The 22268-nt window shown below is 40.8% G+C and overlaps 1 protein-coding gene across 2 annotated transcripts in view; it reads right to left on the bottom strand.

Moving 5' to 3' along the window:
• ARHGAP42 (Rho GTPase activating protein 42) overlaps positions 1–22268 on the bottom strand; it is a 596304-nt gene that overhangs the window by 367617 nt on the left and 206419 nt on the right. For both annotated transcript variants that reach the window (XR_007772629.1, XM_050940918.1), the window contains exons 5-7: positions 20811–20912; positions 14814–14924; positions 1227–1331 (exon numbers count right to left, since the gene is read on the bottom strand). Coding sequence is in view for 1 of the 2 variants with exons in the window: in XM_050940918.1 (XP_050796875.1) it covers positions 1227–1331; positions 14814–14924; positions 20811–20912 (318 nt within the window). In the remaining variant the exon portion in view is untranslated. The remainder of the gene's footprint in view (positions 1–1226; positions 1332–14813; positions 14925–20810; positions 20913–22268) is intronic.

The following is a 22268-nucleotide window of genomic DNA, read 5'->3' on the forward strand; positions in this document are numbered from 1 at the left end:
ACCCCTTGAAGCCGCCCAACAGCGCTGCAGTGTGGCCACATCTAACACCACTTGCAGCGCTGGTTGCTGTAAGTGTGGCCACTCTGCAGCGCTGGCCCTATACAGCTGTACTAATACAGCTGTAACAACCAGCGCTGCAAAATTTTAGATGTAGACATGGCCTAAGTCACTGGACTGGAGCATGGCTATTTTTCTCATCCCTGCAGTGAAGCAACAGTGACCCCTTGTGCCTTTAACCAAAAGTGGCAAATATACAATTTGGAAGAAGAAAAGATTGTGAGGACTTGCGGACAGAGGGGGACTTCTATGTGCAGACCTGTGTGTGAAGTGAGGGCAGCGTTAGCGACCACCACTCTATGTCCTTGGACAGTGCTCTCCACGGATTTCAGGATCCACATGTGGGAGCAGGCATAAAGGAGGATAGAAGGGTTGGGGCCAAGTGAGATACACATTGTATTTCACATCAAACCTAGGAAGAATACATTAATACAGTCCAAGGCAAAACCACCTTCATACTGTGGAGTCCCTCACCCTTAAGGGAGTGGTTGCAGGGGCAGTAGTTAGCTGTCAGCAAATCTCCCCTAGAGCCATGGAGACCAGCAATTGGCCTGTACGCTGCAGGTTTAGGAGAGGTGATCTCTCAGGTAACTAGAGCCAATCCCCTGGATGGCTTTCACATCAAGACAGGGACTTGGAAGTACACTCCATAGTCAGTGGGGAGTCAGTACAGACAACAGACCAGCAGGGCTAGTGGTTCATGGAAACCTGTGGTGCTAGGTAGATGAGCTGCTGCATTCTGTCCCACACGAAGCATTTTCATGGTGTGTTCTTTTATTCCTGGACATAGGCCCTGAGTTAGGAAAGCACCTGAGCACGTGCTTAAGTCCATCTCTATTCAAGACAACTTAAATATGAACTTAAAGTGTGAGCTTAAGTGATGCCCTGTACGGGGATATATTTGTGAATTGAGGAGACAATGAGTTGCACTAGTCAAGCCTGGAGATCATGGATCAAACATCTGACAACTGATTTTCAAAGATTGCGGGTGGAAAGAAACTTGATGCCATACCTTTCATTCAGCAAACACTTTTCAAGTATTCATATTTTTTATCTATGTTTCTAAACATTTCAAGATTTAGAATTGCAATAAAGCGTTTCTACTCGCTCTTTTATTATTTTGAAATTCAATTAGCTGAGAAATTGTAGTAAATACTGTTCAATCTTACATTCTGCAAGTTGAATTGCAACTGTTGCTTGTATGGGGTGAACTCCTGGGCCAGCTCATATCCCTCATGGTAAAAAGTAAATAATCCCTGAAGAAATGCCAAAAGCTGAAAAGGTAAAATAAGATGTTAATGTCAAAACATGCATTACAAATATTAAGAACCACTAATACCAAAACAGGCATTATAAATATTAATCATCACAAATATAACAGAACACATGCTGATTAAGAACATAAGAATGGCCATACTGGTTTAGACCAAAGGTCCATATAGCCCAGTATCCTGTCTTCCAACAGTGGCTAATGCTAGGTGCCCCAGAGGGAATTAAGAGAATGGGGAATCAACAAGTGATCCATCCCCCATCGCCCATTCCCAGCTTCTGGCAAAAAGAGGCTAGGGACACCATCCCTGCCAGTCATGGCTAATAGCCATTGATGGACCTATCGTCCATGAATTCATCTAGCTGTTTTGAACTCTGTTATAGTCTTGGCCTTCACAACATCCTGTGGCAAGGAGTTCCACAGGTTGACTGTGCATTGTGTGAAAAAAGACTTCCTTTTGTTTTAAACCTGCTGCCAATTAATTTCATTTGGTGACCCCTAGTTCTTGTGTTATGATAAGGAGTAAATAACACTTCTTTATTTACTTTGTCCACACCAGTCATGATTTTATAGACCTCTATCATATCCCCCCTTAGTCGTCTTTTTTCCAAGCTGAAAAGTCCCAGTCTTATTAACCTCTCCTCATATGGCAGACGTTCCATGCCCCTAATAATTTTTGCTGCCCTTTTCTGAACCTTTTCCAATTCCAATATATCTTTTTTGAGATGAGGCAACCACATCTGCATGCAGAAAAAGTTATTAACTGCAAAACAGAAAAGTAATTTCAAAGGACAACTGACCCATTGTCCTTATATACAGGTGAATCTTAAGATGCTGGAAAACAAAAAATAAGGATACCTTATTTGTTGATCTCCTCTAATTAGCAAAACTATGATCTTAATACTTTTGGAGCCCATGCTTGCATTCCTGGACCACACAAAACTCTCATCACTTTCAGTGGCAGCTTTGCATGAGCAAGGAATGCAAACTTCCAAAGTTCAAGGGATTTTTGTTTTGTTTTGAATATATAACAATTCAGAACATTTTTCCACCTTCCTCATTCCAAAATCTCTGTCTATGACCTATTTTCTCCAGATGAGAGTCTTGAAAATAAGTTTTGGACATCTTCATTACTGAAATGAATACAAAAAGTTCCAGATCACTTCTTCCTGCTCTAAAGAACAAAATATAAACTCTGATGAACTTTAACTGGTATGTCTTTTCCAGTTTCCAGTAAAGAATTTAAATCTGTATCAACACTGGAAATTTCTTCCTTTCTTTTTTTTTTTAATTAACATTTAAGCAGGAAAGAGTGCCACTGAAGTTTTTGAAAGACTCATTTTGGTCCTTTAATGAATATAGTCCTGCCATCTATTGATGTTTTTATACTGTGCCTATTGATAATAAAAAGAGGATGACTACTGATGATGCAGCAAGTTATATCACTATTAAACCATTAATAGATAGTTTTTCTTGTGGCGTATGGTGTAATTTAGTTTACGGTAATTATCTAAACATAAGAGCCTGAAAATGAAAGCACTATAGATACAAAGTATTATTAGTACTATTATTATAATTATAGTACTTTATGTTTGACATACAAGTCAAATCTACAATAAGGATGTTTTCCACTTGGATACATAATTTAAAAGATGGAAATCAAATGCTTAATGTATTTTTTTTCTTTCTTTATGTTAGCAATACCACAGAGTATGAAAAATGAAACATTTTTAAAGTACTGATTTTACCATTTGTGCCATTTATATGATTTTTTTGCACTTCTCTCACCTGGGATATTGAAACTAGATTGTCTCATTCTCTTGTTTCATGTGCCAACAAGAGTACTGCATTCTAGGGTGGCGAACAATGCAGTTGAATATTTGAAATAAAGCTGCTGCTGAGGATGATACTTTGTACATCTAGAGACTCTATGTCACGGAGTCACTGGGCGATGCTCTGGAACTGCTCCCCACCAAGCCAGTCAGGACTTTGGGGAGCCTCCTCTCCCTTGGAGCAGACTTGTTCAGGGCAAGAAGCTCACACGTCTTCACCTCCTGGGTCTCTCCTTGGAGCATTCAGCATCCTCTGCCCCTCCGGGCGCTTCCCACAGCGAGCCCACCCAGGCGGGGTCCTGGGGAAGCCACCGGGTCCTGCACCCCCACTTCGCAGTCAGATGTGACTCAGCCAGCCAGTAAAACAGAGGTTTATTCAATGACAGGAACAGGGTCTAAAACAGAGCTTGTAGGTACAGAGAACCGGACCCCTCGGCTGGATCCATTCTGGGGGTCAGTGAGCCTGACCCCCACGTCTGCCCTCAGCCAGCTCCAGACTAACAACCCCTTCCAGCCCCTCCTCTCTGCTCAGCCCCTTTCCCGGGCCAGGAGGTCACCTGATCTCTTTGTCTCCAACACCTTCAGTTGGCACCTTTGCAGAGGAGGGGCCCAGGCCATCAGTTGCTAGGAGACAGAGTGCCAGGCATTTAGGTGCACTGGCCATTGCTCTGCCAGATACTTAAGAACTGCCATGGGGACACTGAGGCACCAACACAGTATTCAGAGAAAACATTAAGAACATTCCCAGTTCGTCACACCCTATGACCCAAAAAATCCCTCAATGCCCACTGGTAGAGTGCCCACTATACTGTAACTCATATCAGGTTGGGCACACTCACTACCCCCAACATGTGTTGTCATAATATGTATCTAAAAAGTGTCCTGTAATGTGTCGTATGTAAACTGGTAACATGATGGTCCTGAAAAATCACTGTGATGTGCATACCGGTTGGATACAAAGAGTTACATATGTGTGCCGATATAGGTTCTTAAAATATGTTTGTGAGGCAGTGCATTTGTAACCCAAACACCTCCTGGGTGTGGTGTCTGTTCCATCTAATGGTACCAAGACCACTTAGAGAGAGAGAGATTAATGAGTCTGCTCTACAGCCTTAGCTAACAGCCAGTTGGCTTTTAGCTCATGCTGTAGTGTCATGGACTAAACTCCAGAGATCCCCGGTTCAATCCCAACAGCCGTCGGAGTTACACATACATCGAGCCTGCCCTAGGCAAGGAATGTGGATTGCCTTGTCTGATTGGCTTGAATACAAGCAGAGGACAATTAAAGTATATTTGCATATAAGGTAAAAAAAGCAATCAAGCTAATGGAGGAAGTAGCTTATAGAGCTCACCAGAGCCTTTCTGTTTTTTGAGGCAGAGACAATGGTCTTTGGGTAACATAAAGGGAACAAAGACACATTTTAGTTATGCACCACTTAGACAACAGAGGATACAATACCGTCTGAGCCTGTGAAAGTTGGATCCCCTGGCCTGGAGGGCTAGAGATACCAGTAACTTGATGTAAGTAAGAAAACTGCTGAGGGCTTGTCTACATCAGAAAGTTGCAGCGCTGGTGAGGGAGTTACAGCGCTGCAACTTTGAAGGTGTACACATCTGCAGGGCACCACCAGCGCTGCAACTCCCTGTTTGCAGCGCTGGCCGTACTCCCGTTTTGTCTCGGGTGTAGAGGATCCAGCGCTGGTGATCCAGCGCTGGTAATCCAATGTAGACACTTACCAGCGCTTTTCTTGACCTCCGTGGAAGGAGGAAGCCTCTGGTAATCAAGCTGGTCTCCTTTCCCGGTTTGCTCTCTCGTTCCCGGAGCCCCGAGCAAGCAGGTCTCCTTCCCTGCGGTTTGCTGGGTGGCTCCGGGAACGAGAGAGCAAACCGCGGCGAAGCGGGTCTCCTTTCCCGGTTTGCTCTCTCGTTCCCGGAGCCCCGAGCAAGCAGGTCTCCTTCCCTGCGGTTTGCTGGGTGGCTCCGGGAACGAGAGAGCAAACCGCGGCGAAGCGGGTCTCCTTTCCCGGTTTGCTCTCTCGTTCCCGGAGCCCAGAGCAAGCAGGTCTCCTTCCCTGCGGTTTGCTGGGTGGCTCCGGGAACGCGAGAGCAAACCGCGGCGAAGCGGGTCTCCTTTTCCGGTTTGCTCTCTCGTTCCCGGAGCCCCGAGCAAGCAGGTCTCCTTCCCTGCGGTTTGCTGGGTGGCTCCGGGAACGAGAGAGCAAACCGCGGCGAAGCGGGTCTCCTTTCCCGGTTTGCTCTCTCGTTCCCGGAGCCCCGAGCAAGCAGGTCTCCTTCCCTGCGGTTTGCTGGGTGGCTCCGGGAACGCGAGAGCAAACCGCGGCGAAGCGGGTCTCCTTTCCCGGTTTGCTCTCGCGTTCCCGGAGCCCCGAGCAAGCAGGTCTCCTTCCCTGCGGTTTGCTGGGTGGCTCCGGGAACGAGAGAGCAAACCGCGGCGAAGCGGGTCTCCTTTCCCGGTTTGCTCTCGCGTTCCCGGAGCCCCGAGCAAGCAGGTCTCCTTCCCTGCGGTTTGCTGGGTGGCTCCGGGAACGCGAGAGCAAACCGCGGCGAAGCGGGTCTCCTTTCCCGGTTTGCTCTCTCGTTCCCGGAGCCCCGAGCAAGCAGGTCTCCTTCCCTGCGGTTTGCTGGGTGGCTCCGGGAACGAGAGAGCAAACCGCGGCGAAGCGGGTCTCCTTTCCCGGTTTGCTCTCTCGTTCACGGAGCCCAGAGCAAGCAGGTCTCCTTCCCTGCGGTTTGCTGGGTGGCTCCGGGAACGCGAGAGCAAACCGCGGCGAAGCGGGTCTCCTTTCCCGGTTTGCTCTCGCGTTCCCGGAGCCCAGAGCAAGCAGGTCTCCTTCCCTGCGGTTTGCTGGGTGGCTCCGGGAACGCGAGAGCAAACCGCGGCGAAGCGGGTCTCCTTTCCCGGTTTGCTCTCGCGTTCCCGGAACCCCCCTTGAAGCCGCCCAACAGCGCTGCAGTGTGGCCACATCTAACACCACTTGCAGCGCTGGTTGCTGTAAGTGTGGCCACTCTGCAGCGCTGGCCCTATACAGCTGTACTAATACAGCTGTAACAACCAGCGCTGCAAAACTTTAGATGTAGACATGGCCTGAGGCAAAGATTGTAAATTCTTAAAATTAAGTATGAGTCACTAGAAAGCATGTTCTGTTTTGCTTGTAACCAAACCTCTCTCTTTTTCTCTTTCTTAGTATCATTTAAATCTCTGTTCTTTATTAAGCTTATACTTGTTTTATTACAGACCACCTCGGTGCTGTGTATTAAAGTGAAGTATGAGTCTTCAGCTAACTTAACAGGCTGATGTGTGCACTGTCTCCTTGGAGGCAGGAAACTTCTGAGTGTATCAGTGAGAGGAACTGGACACTGCAGAGAGACATCTCCAGGGAACTCAATATCTGGGGTTAACTGATTGTTACCTGCAAGACAAGGTTTAGACTGGCAGAGTCTCAAGGAGATTGCTGGTGAGGTACACAGACTAGTGTGGCAGGGAGTTGACACACAGTCTAATCACCAGCAAAGCTCTCACCTGCTGAGACAGAGGGGTAACACAGTGGCTTTAAGTTCTAGGTGTCCTGAGCAGAATATTACAGGCCTTTCAATCTGTGTTTCTCAGAACACTTTACAAACAACAATTCATTAAGTTTCACAATACTCTTGTGTAGGTCAGTAAGTATTATTATCCCTAGGGGGAAACTGAGGCAAAAAAAAAAAGATCTCAAGGTTGCACAGCAAGTCAGCAGCAGAGCCTGGAATATAAAATAGACCTCTTGAGCATTAAGCTTTTTTAACATCTTATGTTTATTTACTTAAAGGAGTAAGGGATAGCTCAGTGGTTTGAGCATTGAATTGCTAAACCCAGGGCGGTGAGTTTAATTCTTGAGGGGGCCATTTGGGGATTGGTCCCCCTTTGAGCAGGGGGTTGGACTAGATGACCTCCTGAGACCCCTTCCAACCCTGATATTCATTGATATATGTCAATGTCCATTTTAAAGCAACGGCAGATTACACAGCCAAGAGGAAAGATCCTCAGCTGGTGTATAATTGTCATAGCCTCATTGACTTCAACTGGGCTATGGCAAGTTACACCACCTAAGGATTTGTCCCATGCAACTTTCTCTTTATTAGAGGTTTTGCAAATAAAATGCGACAATTTCTCAGAAAAAAATAAGAGATCTATCCAAGATCTGAGAACTGACATTGACTAGGGAATTTTTAAATTTGAGTTTTTCTCATCTAAAATATTTCTAGGACATCTTTTGTTTTAAAGCTACTCTGTAAAATTTATTTTTAATGTGAAAAACCAAAATTAGAAGAATGCACTCTATGCTTATGGTGGGCTTTTTTAAATGACTAAACTATAAAAAAAAAATGCACTGACCCCTTCTTGCTGTGCCAGTTTATATGTTTTTTAAAGATAAGTTTAAGACCTATTTGTGAAGAACACTCACTTTTGGCGGTTTATTCTATAGCTCTGGGAAAGGTGAATTTAAAAAAAAAATCAGCAAACCTCCTGCACACGTCCTTTACATTTTTTTGTCTTCATTTTCCCTAATACAAATGAGGTTAAGGTTTGAGCATACTGTGAAATGAGAAAAAAATAACTGGCACTAGATGGCAGTAAAGTTGAATTTATAAGAAAGGATAACACATCCGGATAAATGTAAGGATAAAATGCTTTATGTTTTAGCTATGGTGCATCAAGTTGTGTTTGTTTGTTTGTAAGTGACTATTCTTGCAGTGTGGCAGTTGTGCATTGCATGGGATCTGGTCTTGGGAATCTCTTGGTCAAGGGCTCCCCAAACACTCACTCCACCTACTCACATTCCCAAAATGTTAACGTGTCTCTCTCACTCAGTCTCCTGATATACTTCATGCCCTGTGTAGAAATCATGTATAGTGAGGATGCAGGTATGCATGTATGTAAATACCACTGCTAGTGGAAGGAGACCCTGTTCTGTAATGCCCTTCCACAGCCACTGCAGGAGAGATCATGACTTGGCCTAATAAGCACTGTGTTTGGAGAGCCAAAATTGAGGTGAAAAACTTTTGTCCCTAGCTCATGACGTTTGTAGCTTTTTGGTGGCTCCTTACAAGCAGCACTATGTCAGAGTCTGGCCCATTGCATGTAAATTTAGAAAAAGCATTCTGAATGTTTTGTTTTTTAAAGATGATTCTCAGTATGTATTTTTCAAGGTGATCTTAATGTATTAAGAAGTGATTGGTTTCACCAAATGTTACATACAACTCCAATGTGTTTATATTATCAATTTTCCAAGTGCAACAAGCACTTTATTGCTACCTCACTCTGAATACCTAATCAGTCAGATCAATACAGAAATCAGACTTGTACTCATTTAACACAATAATCTGTCTGCATGCTGCGAGAGCTGCAAGGATTTCAAGGGAGAACCTGAAACAGAATCCAAAGACTGCTTGGGCCTTTATTTATTTTTATGTAAAAGTTTGTGACCCTGAGATTGCTTGGTCATTTCATTCTCACAGGAAGAAGATTGTACTTAGGTTTTGGAAAGAAGAGGAATTTAATCTTTGACCTGCAGTGCATCAGCCAAAAGTCACTGTCTCCTTACTTCAGTTTATTTATGCCTAAGTACAAGGTACTCAGCTATCCAGTTTAAAACTAATTTGGTCAATAGTATTCTGGGAAATGCAAAAAAGATGGAATTGGTTTTTGAGTTTTACTATCTAGACAAAATTTCTTTTTAATAAAAAACAGTATTTATTTTAGATAGCTCAAGTTTACACGAGACCATCATAAACATATACGCAATTAGAATTAGTTTTATTTATTTTTAAATTTTTGATGACTAGTTAATGATCCTATTCCTCACACTTCAGAAAGGTCAGATTTTAGTGATCTCTAAGGACCTGCTCCTGCTCCATGGAAATCAGTGGGAGATCAAAAGACGGAACAGGGTCCGACTAAGCAAGCATTAAGAGAAGTCTAAATTCAACTTTCCATCAAACAGTGTAAATCTTGAGAAAATGGTTTTCACAGGGTTACTCTGGATTCACACTGGCATAACTGATAGCAGAAGCCGTCTGAGAGGTTGTTTTCATTTATTTATTTGCTTTTGGTTTTAAATGTGTTGCAAGGTTTATTGTAGAATTAATTTAAATTGTGCTTCAGAGTTCAGTTCAAAACATCATGTATCCAACTCCATGCAGAGTTTCACTCTTGTTTTCCAAGAAAGAACTAGTTTTAAAAGAGTCAAGTAATATGGTAGATTGCACTCTGGTGGGAGCTGTGTGCCACAACATGTACGCTGAAAAGAAAGTCTGGGATACACACCTTAACACACTTAAAACTGCCTTCAGTAAAGAAAGGCACTCCACCAGTACATTGCATCATGAAAACAGGCCACCCAAGTACGCCAGGAGAACCTGCTGCAATACAGGAAAAAAATAAACCCACCACCAACTGCACAAGCCTAGTTATCACCTACTACCCCACACTAGAACCCATATAGGGGATCCCAGATACAACCCATATCTGATGGGGGGACCTACCACTTCTTGAAATAAATCTTTCCTCAAAGCCCTCTTCTTGCCTTGAAACAACCCCACAACCTCATCATAAAAAATAAGCTCCCCACAGACCAGAACACACCAACTCAAAGCAGCACCAGGCCCTGCTAGAACAACAGATACAAAACCTGCAGACAAATCTCCACTGCGACAATGATCAATACCACACAACACGCCTTTCAAGGTTCATGAGTCGGTCCTGTATATGGCATACCTCATCCAGAGCATCAAATGGCCCAACAGCAATCATGTGGGTGAAACAAGACAATCCCTACACTCTTGAGTGAACACACACACACACACACACACACACACACACAAATGATAACAGACAGAAACACTTTGTCACCCATGAGCAAAACACTTTTCACAAAGCAATCACTCCATATCTAATTTCCCAGTCCTCGTCCTCACAGGAAACCTGCACAACACTTTCAAAAGACAAGCCTGGGAACTTAAATCCATAACTCTGCTGCACACTAAAAACCATGGACTTAACAGAGACACTGGTTTTATGTCCCATTACAACATTTTGTAACAAATCCTTCATTGTCTGCTAACCTTCCATTGTCCTACAACTGCAGACACGTTAACTGCCCACTTCAATTTGTGTGTCTCTTATAAGTGTGTGAACCCTTTATGCTTAAAAATCTGTCCCACCTTATATTTAACTTGGACACTATGATCACCTTCTCCAGACTTCAGGGAGAGCTCTGTGGGGCTTGAAAACTTGTCCTTTTCACCAACAGAAGCTGATCCAATAAAATATATTATCTCACCCACTTTGTCTCCCTAATACAGTAGAGGCAGCTCCCCAACCACTGTAATGTTAATATCATGCATTAAAGAAGCGAGTCCACGAAAACATTAGTGAAGCAAACACATTTTCTAACATCTGAATGATCAACAAGAAAAATAAGTAAGAGGAACTTCTGTATCATAATGCAATAAGATCTATAAACATGGAAGATAATACATACAAAACTACTTAGCATACAGACTACAAAAACTGCTACATTTGAGCCAGGTCTATAAATCTAGGCTTAGCTTTATCCTTAAATGGACCTACCCCACCCAGCAACAGTGTTCAGGAAGGGACAAGGGTAGGGCAGCTAGAGAACACAATGATTCACTGTCCAGTGGGCAGCATTCACTGCAGTGTTTCTATAGTTTCCTTTCTTTGGTAGAACCACCAAAGGTAGGGCAGTACTGAAGATAGTCGTGCCATCCTTTGAGTATGAACTCTCTTGGACTGCAAAAGCCACAGGTTACCCACAAGAATCATTGTCTCCATGGAAATTATTATTCCCAAGGACAAAGGGTTTTGAAGACTTCAAGACCAGAGTCTTGAGATGAGAGGCACTGAACAGCAAGCACAGAAGTAGATCCATGGCCTCTGGGGTTGGATACATAGGACCTTTGTAAAGCACTAGAGCTCCCATCTTAGAGATAATCCATTGAGCGTGATGCATCCACCATCCCTCTCTCAAAACCTTTGCAACCTCCCCACCTCCAAAAGACGACTATCCTCCTACCTGGCAATTCCCCCTCCAATGCACTAGTGTAGACAAGGCTAAACTTGGGCAAACACAGTTTAACTTAAACAAAACTCCATATTCCCCAAATGAGAAGTGGTAGTTTACCCACTTCTTTTTTCTCTCACTCCTCCACTGCACCAATGGGTATTACACACCTCATAGGATTTGCTGGGTTACTTTCCCCACTTTGTTTCCCACAACACTGAGCCTTTCCAAGGTTCATTATGCAGGGACATTAATAGTGTAAAGTGTCAGGCACTTAGGGACTAACAATAATTTTTTTTGCTATAAGCTGCAGTCTTATCAGTTGAAAGCAACAGAGGTGGCAAAAGTCCTAGGTGTATTGGTTGATTACAGGATGACTAAGGGCTGCCAACGTGATGCAGCTGTGAAAAAGGCTAGTGCAGTCCTAGGATGCATCAGGCGAGGTATTTCCAGTAGAGACAGGCAAGTGTTAGTAACATTATACAAGGCACTGATGAGACCTGGAATACACAGTCTCCCATGTTTAAGAAATATTAATTCAAACTGGAACAGATGCAGAGAAGGGCTATTACTATGATCACAAAAAGGGAAAACCTACCTTATGAGAGGAGACTCAAAGAGCTTGGCTTGTTTAGCCTAACCAAAAGAAGGCTGAAGGGAGATATGATTGCTCTCTATAAATACATCAGAGGGATAAATACCAGGGAGTGGGAGGAGTTATTTCAGTTAAGGGCCAATTCAGGAACAAATGAATATAAACTGGCCATCAAAAAATTTAGGCTGGAAATTAGACGAAGGTTTCTAACCATCAGAGGAGTGACGTTCTGGAACAGCCTCCCAAGGGGAGCAGTGGGGGCAAAAAACCTAACTGGCTTGAAGACTGAGCTTGATACATTTATGGAGGGGATAGTATGATGGGACTGCCTATGAGGGCATGTGGCTGATCTGTGACTGCTGATAGCAAATATCTCCAGTGATCGGTGATTGGACACTAAATGGGGTGAGAGAATTTTTTCCCAGTTGTCTGGCTGGTGGGTCTTGCCCACATGCTCAGGGTTTAACTGATCGCCATATTTGGGGTCGGGAAGGAATTTCTCCCCGAGTCAGATTGGCAGAGTCCCTGGGGGTTTTTCACTTTCCTCTGCAGCATGGGCTATGGGTCACTTGCAGCTTTAAACTAGTGTAAATGGTGGATTCTGTCTAATGCCTTCCAAAATCCCTATTGAAATATATGAAATGAGTGACTCTATCTGTCAATTACCCTCTGTGTAAGTGTTTACAGTATGATGTTTTTATATACATCATTTTAAACCTCAACAGGCCACAACTTTTTACCACTAGTTGCTGCGTTCTAGGACTTCACTGGGGGAGAAAAACATAGAAAGTCAGTCTCTATTGTTCATTCCATGCTTTCAAATGAAAAAAAAATTAAGACTCTCATCTAACATGCAATTGTTAACATCCCACCTAAATCCACTCTAAAATGCATCTACAACCTGTGAATTGTTTTCCCTGATGCTTGCACACACTTATAAGGAGAGCCTTATACAAGAGAAAGTTAATGGAAAGTTGGCACTTTGGACTTCCTAAAATCTTCAGGCGAGATTAAAGTTTTGCTTTTTTTCCTACTGAATGTGTTTGACACTGAAAATAATGTTTGTAGTAAACAGGAACAGGAACAGTAAAAATCTTCATCAACAAATGTCTCTAGGCCTTTTTTCCCATGCTTCCCTTTTAGCTTGCAATGTCCTTCCAAAATCTAGGTATGCCATGCTGTTGTAGCTATGTCGGTCCCAGGATATTAGAGAGACAAGGTGGGTGAGGTTATATCTTTCACTGGACCAAACTTCTGTTGGTGAGAGAGAAGTTTTTGAGCTATATAGAGCACTTCTTCAGGTCTAGGAAACTTACCTCAGATGTCACTGTTACATACAAGATGGAACAGATAGTTTAGCATACGTACTTAACACATATTTCAAAGGATCATTCAAGGTGAAGTGGCCATTCACACTCCTACAGTCATAGGCAGGAAAGGAAGCGGAGGGGATAGGAGAGAGAAGCAGCTGAGGGGAGGGTTATTAATGGGTTATAGACTGTTGTAATAAGTCATGAATCTAGTGTCTATTAAGTCCATGGTTTTCTGTATCTAGCAAATGTATGAATTTATGGACACTGGAAAAATCCACACCCCTAAGCGACATAATTTTGCCAGCCTAATTCCCCATGTAGACAGCGCTATGTCAGCAGGAGAGCTTCTCCCACCGATACAACTTCTGCCTCTTGGGAGTTAACTACAGTGATGGGAGAGTTCTCTCTCTCCCCACTCACTGTGCCGATGCAGTGTTTTAAATGTAGACTTGCCTTAAGTTTCCCAATATGAAGAAGAGCTCTGTGTAAGTTTAAAAGCTCATCTCTTTCACCAGCAGAAGTTAGTCCAATTAAAAATATTACTTCACCTACCTTGTCTCTTCCAAAAGCATGCCTGTTTCTTCGTGTTTTTCAAATCTTTCCTAAAATCCCATTTTTACAGCCCCAGTATGAAATGAGGGTGAAATCTTCGCTCTGATTTGCATCTTTCCTTACTCCTCCCTTTTTTGGTGTACATTACATCCTCACTGATAGCAAGTCCATAATATAAATGATAAGTGAGGCTATGTTTTAATCACGGGTATTTTTAGTTGCTGGATCGAGGTTCATTAGTTTCTCACTAACATGCAAATATTCACTTTGAAATATATTCTCATCTCAAAATACATTAAGATAGGCACTTAGAGTAGCTCTTCTTGGGGAGGGGGGCAGTGGGGGAAGAGCTGGGGAGTAGGCTCCCTGGCCGGGAGCTCAGGGTCCGAGCAGGACGGTCCCGCGGGCCGGCTGTGGCCCCCGGGCTGTAGTTTGCCCACATCTGATCTACATCTACACTGCAAATAAACGGTCCCTTAGTCCAAGCCCCAGGAGCCTGAGTCAGCTGGCATGGGCCAGCCACAGCTGTCTAACAGCAGTGTTGACATACTTTAAGTATAGATTTATAGTCTTAACTGCAGAGTCCTATTAGTTAAAATCTTGGCACAACTTCTGCCAGTTACACAGTGGTCTCAGACATGTTCTGCTACAGACATTATATAACTTTACAAAAATACCTTAATAATTATACAAATGAATTTTTAATATTCTATTCATGTTATTTCATATGTAAAAGCAAACATGAGGTAAACTTCGTACTCTGAGCACTTGAAGACTAATATGTTTGGAGTTTTGAGCCAATTTTTATATTAGGAAATCTCTGTTACGTGTTGCACAGATACAACCTCTTAAGTTCAGCCATTAAAATGCCATACAGATTTTAAACTTCTTTTACTTCACAGTAGACATGAAAACTTTTGTGCAAGTCTTTAAGAAATGAGGATAGTTCCCAAGGAAAGAACTTTATGCCTGTTTGCTCATGAACTACTTCCAAGAACTCCTTTAATTAAAAAGAGACCAAAAAACAAGAACATGAACCAAAATTTTCATCTTTAAATACATTCACTGTAAACGTAGGTAAAGGAAGTTAAAAATAAGTACAAAACTTACAGGTTCAACAAATTCAAATTTCTTTTTCTCCTGTACTTCTTGAATTTTAAACACATATTCTAATGATGCTTCATAAAAGTTTTGATGTTCTCGGTCGATCTGCGTATCTGCCTAAAAATAAAAATGAAGTACGTAAAATTAATATTAATTTTTTGGTTATAACTGGCTCACTTATGGTTTCCATTATTAACTATTTATTTAAGAGTCTCCTAAGTTCCAGTGTTCTGTTTTATTTCCAGGCCCTATAGACTCTTATGCTCGTAACAAAGCAGCGGCTAGAAGAGTATGCTAAAAAATGATGAAATACTCTCCATCAGGAGCTACATAAAATGTCTCTGCAATGCTCTCAGACCAGGGACCTGTGTTCCATGAGACCTCTAGACAAGCCAATGTTTCTCTTCCTTTAACAACCAACCTTTCCATGAGGGCTGTGTGAAATGTATTCAGAGACACTTTATTTGTCAACAGTTGAACTACTGAGCAATTTCAGAGTGAACCAGGATGAAATGTGGTACACAGTACAAGTCACCAGTCCAGACATTAGTCCTTCACCAAATACAACCTAACCTGGCAAAAGTGCAAGGAACACAAAAGGATGACAAAAAGCAGTCAAGGATCAACTAAACAAGATTTAAAGCAAGGAACATTATTAATTTGGGCATGCAAAAATGTTCTAGCTGGCATAGAACACAAATAGAGACAGTCTCCCTTATTGTTTCACAGTCTAAATGTAACAGGACACAACAGGCCAGGGTCATAAGGAGACAAAACAGAAAAGGAAAGGGACAAAGAGGACAGGATAAAATAAAATCAGACAGTTCCTGAGTAAGGCAAGGACACATCAGGATGGTTACATTAATTTAGGATAAAATCTTCAAACCTAAGTGCCTAAAGTAAGGCACCTACATATATGGCTCCCCACCCAGAGCTGCTGAGAATTAATTAAGGTCAGTGGGAGTTGTGTGTGCTCAGTACTTCTGAAAATTAGGGCACTTATTTAGGTTACTAAATACAGATTCAGGACCCTAAGTTTAGACATCCAAGCTTAAAAATTTTGGCCTTAGGGTTCCCCCCAACCCTGCTCTTCTTTCATTTTTTCTCCTCTCCTGGATTTATTCTATGTGAATTTTAGAAGAACCTCGCATGAAGCAAGGAAGGGTGGCTTGAGGTGCTCCACACATTCAGAGCATCATGGGAAAAGGTGAAGAGGAGGGAGTGGGACAAAAGAACTAAAAGGGGCATCAAAGCTGGTGTGCCTTGTTAAAGAGTCTCTTGAATATCATGCATGACTGATTCCTTGCACATTTCCCAGCATAAGTAGTTGCAAATGCCTTTTCCACAGAGAGAGAGGGAGCGAAAGAGATGGGATATGTTTTAAACACACAAATCTTGCAGCCTGTCATTTCATAATATGAATCAAACTGTCTGAGAATATAAACATATTTCATAGTTTTACACATTCATGATAGCTAATTTTCATGTTTTAGTTTTCCCAATGTTTTACAGCAAGTGCAGTGTGCAGTATTTGCCGGAAATTTATGAGTATTGACTGCTACCATGGGTCATAGGCAGGGATTGAACCTGGAAACACCAGCACAAACCAAAGGCTTTTGTCACTGGAGAGAAAGAATTAACTCCACCAACTGATAAGAGTAGTGTGCTCTTATCCTCCATGTAAACAAGCCATTAGAGGGAGACATAACACATGACCAGTTCCCATTTTAACTCCATTTTTTCAGTTATTCATAACTTTCCTTAAGGAAGTTCCTTTTGGACTGAAATTGTCTATGTCTTGTCCCAGATCTAAGGGAATTTCTTTTTTTAATTGTGGAAACTTTCAGTAACATCAGTTCAGCCATTTCTGATTTATGGTAGTATAAAAATAATACATTTTCTCTTATGTTCTGATTAAATTTGGAACTCAAATAACAAACATATGTGAAGCTAGAAAATTGAAGATGGCTTGTTTTATAATTTCCATCAAGGAACAGAAAGAATATTCATTTTTAAAGAAAACAGGTTTAGTATTTTTTAAATCTTGTCTTTGTATAATCAGTGTTTGCCTTCAGTTAAAGATTCCGCCTGTGAATGGCATGTCTAATTAATACTTCTTCAGCTAAGGGTGTGAATATTGTCAATTAGTAGCATGTAGACATTTAACATTGAACCACTTCTACAGTACTCCATTAGCACTTTAAAGCAAAAATATTAGATTTAACAGTATCTTTCAAATGAATCAGGAGCAGTTGTTCCTTTTTAGGCCTATAAAAAGCAAAACAGGAAATTTAATGCAAAAGCTAATGTTAAGGATAAGAAATAAAGCACTCAAAAGCCATGCAATTCCAAAAATTAAGGCTTTTACCACAAAGTTAACTTGGTCATGTGGTATTTTTGTTGTATTTTCTATTACTGGTTTCCTTGATGAATCTAAAACGTAGTATATTAATAGTTATGTTATAAAAAGTATATATAATAGGGTATATAAGATATGCAATTTGGCAGAATTTAACAACGTGTTACAACTTTAGGGTACGATCCTGTAAACCTTAACTCATGGGATTGCAAAATACAAGAATTTAAATAACAAGGGCCTCAGTTTTTACTTGTGGTTATATATAATAAATACAGTTTAATTTGGTTTTAGCAAAGAGCTCTTTCAGGGCTCAGTTCAGGAAAGCACTTAAGAACATGCTTTAATCCATCCACAGAAAAGCACGTAAGCATATGTTTAACTTTACTGGGACTTAAGCACGTTTTGAAACACTGTCCAAAACTTGGGCCACAATGATCATTTGGGTATAGCGATCAAATCACACTTTTCAAAAGCCATCTTTGGTGAAGGCTGATGAGTTTGCTTGATCAATGTGCATTCACAGTTGTAAGAATCATTTAAGAAGTGGTTTATTTGAACTTTTCCAAGGCAGGAAAGATTTTCACACCTTTTTGTATGCCACTCTGCCAATGGTAAAGAATGGCTTACTGTATGGTTAATTACAGCAGCAGCTTTTATGATACAATTAGAGTCAGTATTATTTTCACTGACTGGAAGTAGCACTAGAATGTGCATCTGAACTCAACCTGTTTTTGCAAGATGGACATGCCTCCATACATGAGCATGATTTTGAAAGCTCAGTTTCATGAATCTGCATTTAGTGTTCAATAGAGGGCTACCAAAATTGATGCTTGTAGTATTGATTCAGATCTATTCCTTTTTAATTCTGTAACTCTCATTTATTTCCATAGGTTTTCTCAAAGGGATAGTAAAAAAGTTGGTCACAGTGGGTTTTTGGTTTTTTTACATCACATACTGTGTGCAGTTTGTAGAAAGTATTTCAATAGTCTGTGTACTACTATGGCATGTGCTGCATATTATGGCAAAACTCATACCCAAATGATCTTCATCTTACCCGCTATTTGACAGTGATAGCCCAAGGTTTAGCACAAAGAAGGATCTTTAGTATGTGACTGTAGCCCAGTAACTACAGATGTATGGAAAACACAGGCCTCCACTTGAATTAAGATGGAACATCAGAGATCTGAAGTCTGCAGTGGCTGTACCTCTGCATTACAAATAAACAAATAACTTTGCAACCTACTCCGTTTTAGGGAAATTGCATATGGCCCTCTGGCTCACAGCTAGTGCCAACTTCAGCTTGGCCAAGTCTGGACAACCATGACCTAAGGTGATAGTACTATCATCAAAACTAAACATATGCCTAATATTAAAATTGCACATTATGAATCAAACTCAAAACAAGAGAAGCTGACCCATTCTTTATCTAACTCTCCCACAACCAGTTTTTATAATTTAAATGCCTGATTCACCACAGTTCTTACTCCAGTTTTATGCTGGCGTAACTCCAATGATTTCAATGTAGTTATATCAACATAAATCCAAAGCAATACAAAGGTGAAGTAGGCCCTATATGTTCTACAATCACGGCCTTCAGAATAGTAGACTAACTAGAATCCCTTATGAAATTCAATATCTAGGCATGAAGTGATCATTAAGGACAGAGTGGAAAACTTTTACTGTGATTTTCTATTAGTTTGCATGCTCAAGTCAAATCCTTCATGATTCTAAGACAGTTTATTTAATTATATACACAGTTGATACATTTTATTTAATTTCAATTAGTTTTTTAACTGCAATATAATAAATAATCTTCATAACCCTCCCAGTAAAATGTGCTTTATTTAAACCTGACAGTAAATTAACACTTAACTTGACTTAACCAAATCTTGATTTATAGGTAAATACATCAAGAATTGTTTTCTGACTTCCTGCTTAACTCTAATGGAACTATTTTCCCATTAATGCAAAGGGAATTTATGGACTTGTCGGAGTTGTGTATATGTAAATTTGGCCTGTGAATGGAACAAAAAAACCTTGTAAAATTAATGTTGTTTTCTCTACAGTTGATTCATCATACTGACATCTGTTTTAGCGCCTACAATATAAAAGAATAAATGTTATGAAACTGCAGTATTATATCAGGTAAATATAAACCACACTTTGTGACTTTCTGAGAGATGGTTACATCTTTTGTGTAGAATTTTGTCAGCAAAGTAATTTCCAAGTTTTCAGAGTTTATCATTGACAATAATGGTATTAAAATAGCACCCATCTCTTTTGGAAAGTTTAATATAATGTCAGTAATACTGAAAAAAAATAACTTGTAATTTGCTGCACAGGAAAATAATTTAACCTAACAACATAGCTAAAAAGGGGATCCTTCCGTTAAGTTACAACTATGACTGCTTTTTAAAAGTAACAGTTACAGGATGTACTCTTCAAAATGGATGATGCATCTACATTTAAGGCTATGACCTTAAATCAAATGAGTGCCACATAAATGCACGGTTATGTGGAACTGTATCAGATTCCAGGATCAAGTTTAAATACTTTTACCCTGTATAATTAGAGCTTTGTGCTCACAATAGAACAATCCTCTCTGAATAGTTTTTTATCACTGTAGATCCCTTAATCTGTACACAGCATTGCAATTAAACTCCATGGACTCTCTTTGGAAGTACAGTTAACTCCAAGGAAGCAAAAGTAATGCATGAAAAAAATATTTAATACTGCGTCCAATTATGCAAACCTTTACGCATGCAAACAGTCTCAATGAGACTCAATATTCATTGCCTTATACCTGTCTAGCCATTTACACTACTGCAAAATGCTACAAATGTAAATGCTACCAGATAAAAATGGCACTTTGTACAGATATTATTGGCTACATGATTGGGTACAAGGCAGTGCAGAATCAGGCCCACTGACTTCTGTTGAAACTGCTGGGACAAAAAAGTACTACTCACAAGAGTAAGGACCCATCCTTCTTTGCTCAAACTAAGAATCTTATGAGGTCATATTTGACTACATTTTGGTATGACAAACACAAGTTTACCTGAAGATCACATGCACAAAATCTGTTGAAAACCTTTAGCAATCTATTTATTTATTTGCAATATGGCATTTTTTTTTAATTTCATAAAATACAGCCATATAGTTTCATAATGGAAAGACTGTTTCTCTCAGATTAAAGCGGAAAACGTGATATGCTGAAAAGCATAAAAAGTGTCATTAAAATGCTTCAGGCTCAGCTATCTAGTTGAAAATGTATGTAAAATGGAATAAATTAAATAAAAAAAAAAAGACAGCATAGCCTAATTACATTAATTCTAAATATTCCACCTACACCTTGCAAATAAAGGTCAGACATGTTTTATTAGAGCATTACAAATATTGTAAATAGTAAAAATTAGATTTGCAACTTAAAATATGGCAAAGCATATGGAAAATACTGCCCTGTTAAAAGTTTTATTTCACATCAGAATAGTATTAAACTTATATACAGAATTTATGAGTATGTACATAGCAACAGGGTCTGGCAGAAATCATCAATCATTTTATGTAAAGAAAAATACAGCATATCCAGGAGACAACTCTTTTTAAAGATAAACTTATGGTCTAGTAAAAGGGTAAGAGCTTACATCTTGCAAATGAGATTCTTTTTTCTTTGCTGATAAATTTAAGTGCTTCTCTAGAATGGAATAATATTTCTCACTTTCCTTGTCAAACTTCTTCTTCCCATCCTGAAAAACAAAACATTGCAAAGTAAAGAATTTGATAGAACTTTGAAGCCAACAAAAAGGAAAAGCTAGCACATTTGCTAAAAAGACTAGCTGTGTGATTATTTTTGCTGGTTCCACTGGTTTTAGGGCAATAAACTCATATCTGAATTGGGGTCTAAAAGTTATTCCAAGTTATTCAGTGAGACATTAAGTGCACGGGCAGACTTCGGCAAACCAATAAAGTATCTGAAACCCCTATGGCTTATTGTTAAAGGCGACCTAGTCGACAAGCTGTAAATTGGCCATTCAGCAGTCTCAGCTTGACCAAGGCAGGAGGTGGGGGAGTTTTGGGGTGCCTCAGAAAGGGCAGCATGACCCCGCATCCTTCCTGATAAGAATTGTGTTGAAGTTGTTGATACATGCATTTTAAAAGAGCAAGATGTGCTCCAGGAATGTCTATTGGGGTCTCAAGGCTGCAAACTCTGGAAAAACCCACACCTGGTTAATCAATAATCAGAAGGAGCCTCTTGCTTGCCCATTGGAACTGCTTACTTAACCAGTTTTCTTTAAGGGACATTTCATTCTACTACTAATGTATAAATAAGGGACCCATCTGGGGACTCTTTTGGACTCTTTTTGGACTCTCCCTCTGGATACATCTTTTAGTCCCCACCGGCAGATGGAAGATTTGGCCACCGGAAGCCTGCTGCTGTGTCACTCGAGAGCCACACTCAGCTTTGGTAATTATCAATGGTTGGGGGTGTTTTATTAACCTGTTGTGGACGTGTGTAAGTGCTTGAGACTAAGTAAAGTTTAGCTTTAAGTGAAAGCACTCGTGTTGTCCGGTTTGTGCCAGGCATCTATTGGTCGGACGGCCGTGTCTCCCCTGATTTATTTCCTGACACCACCTAGCACAATCAAGAGCTTTGGGTTGAAAGAACCCCGGGTAACAAAGTATATGCTTGCCTTAAATAGGACTGGTCACGTGCTTAGGTACCTTACTGTACTGGGGCCTAAACTGGTTTAATTTACACTTTCTACTGGCTCCATCAATGTGCATGTCTCAGATCATTCCAACTTGCAAAAAACCTACAGGAGTGGGATCTGACTGGGAAAAAAACTATCGTTACAACAGTCCCTTTGTGGTGCTCCCCTCTTATCTTTTCATTTGAGCTGAGGCTTGCCTGACTTGTGTGTTCAGAGCGCAGTATGTGGTTTTTACTCATATTCTTAGAACATGAGGAGGAGGAAGGAAAAGCATGTACAATTCTAATATAGCTGCAAGGGAACTAATGCAGGCAACTCAGTTTTTCAACAAATGCTTTGTATAGTTTTGAATTTTTAAACATGTCCTTTATAGGGAGTTTCTCCACTCAC

Source organism: Gopherus flavomarginatus, chromosome 1 (assembly GCF_025201925.1).
Source record: "Gopherus flavomarginatus isolate rGopFla2 chromosome 1, rGopFla2.mat.asm, whole genome shotgun sequence".
Classification (NCBI taxonomy): Eukaryota; Metazoa; Chordata; order Testudines; family Testudinidae; genus Gopherus; species Gopherus flavomarginatus.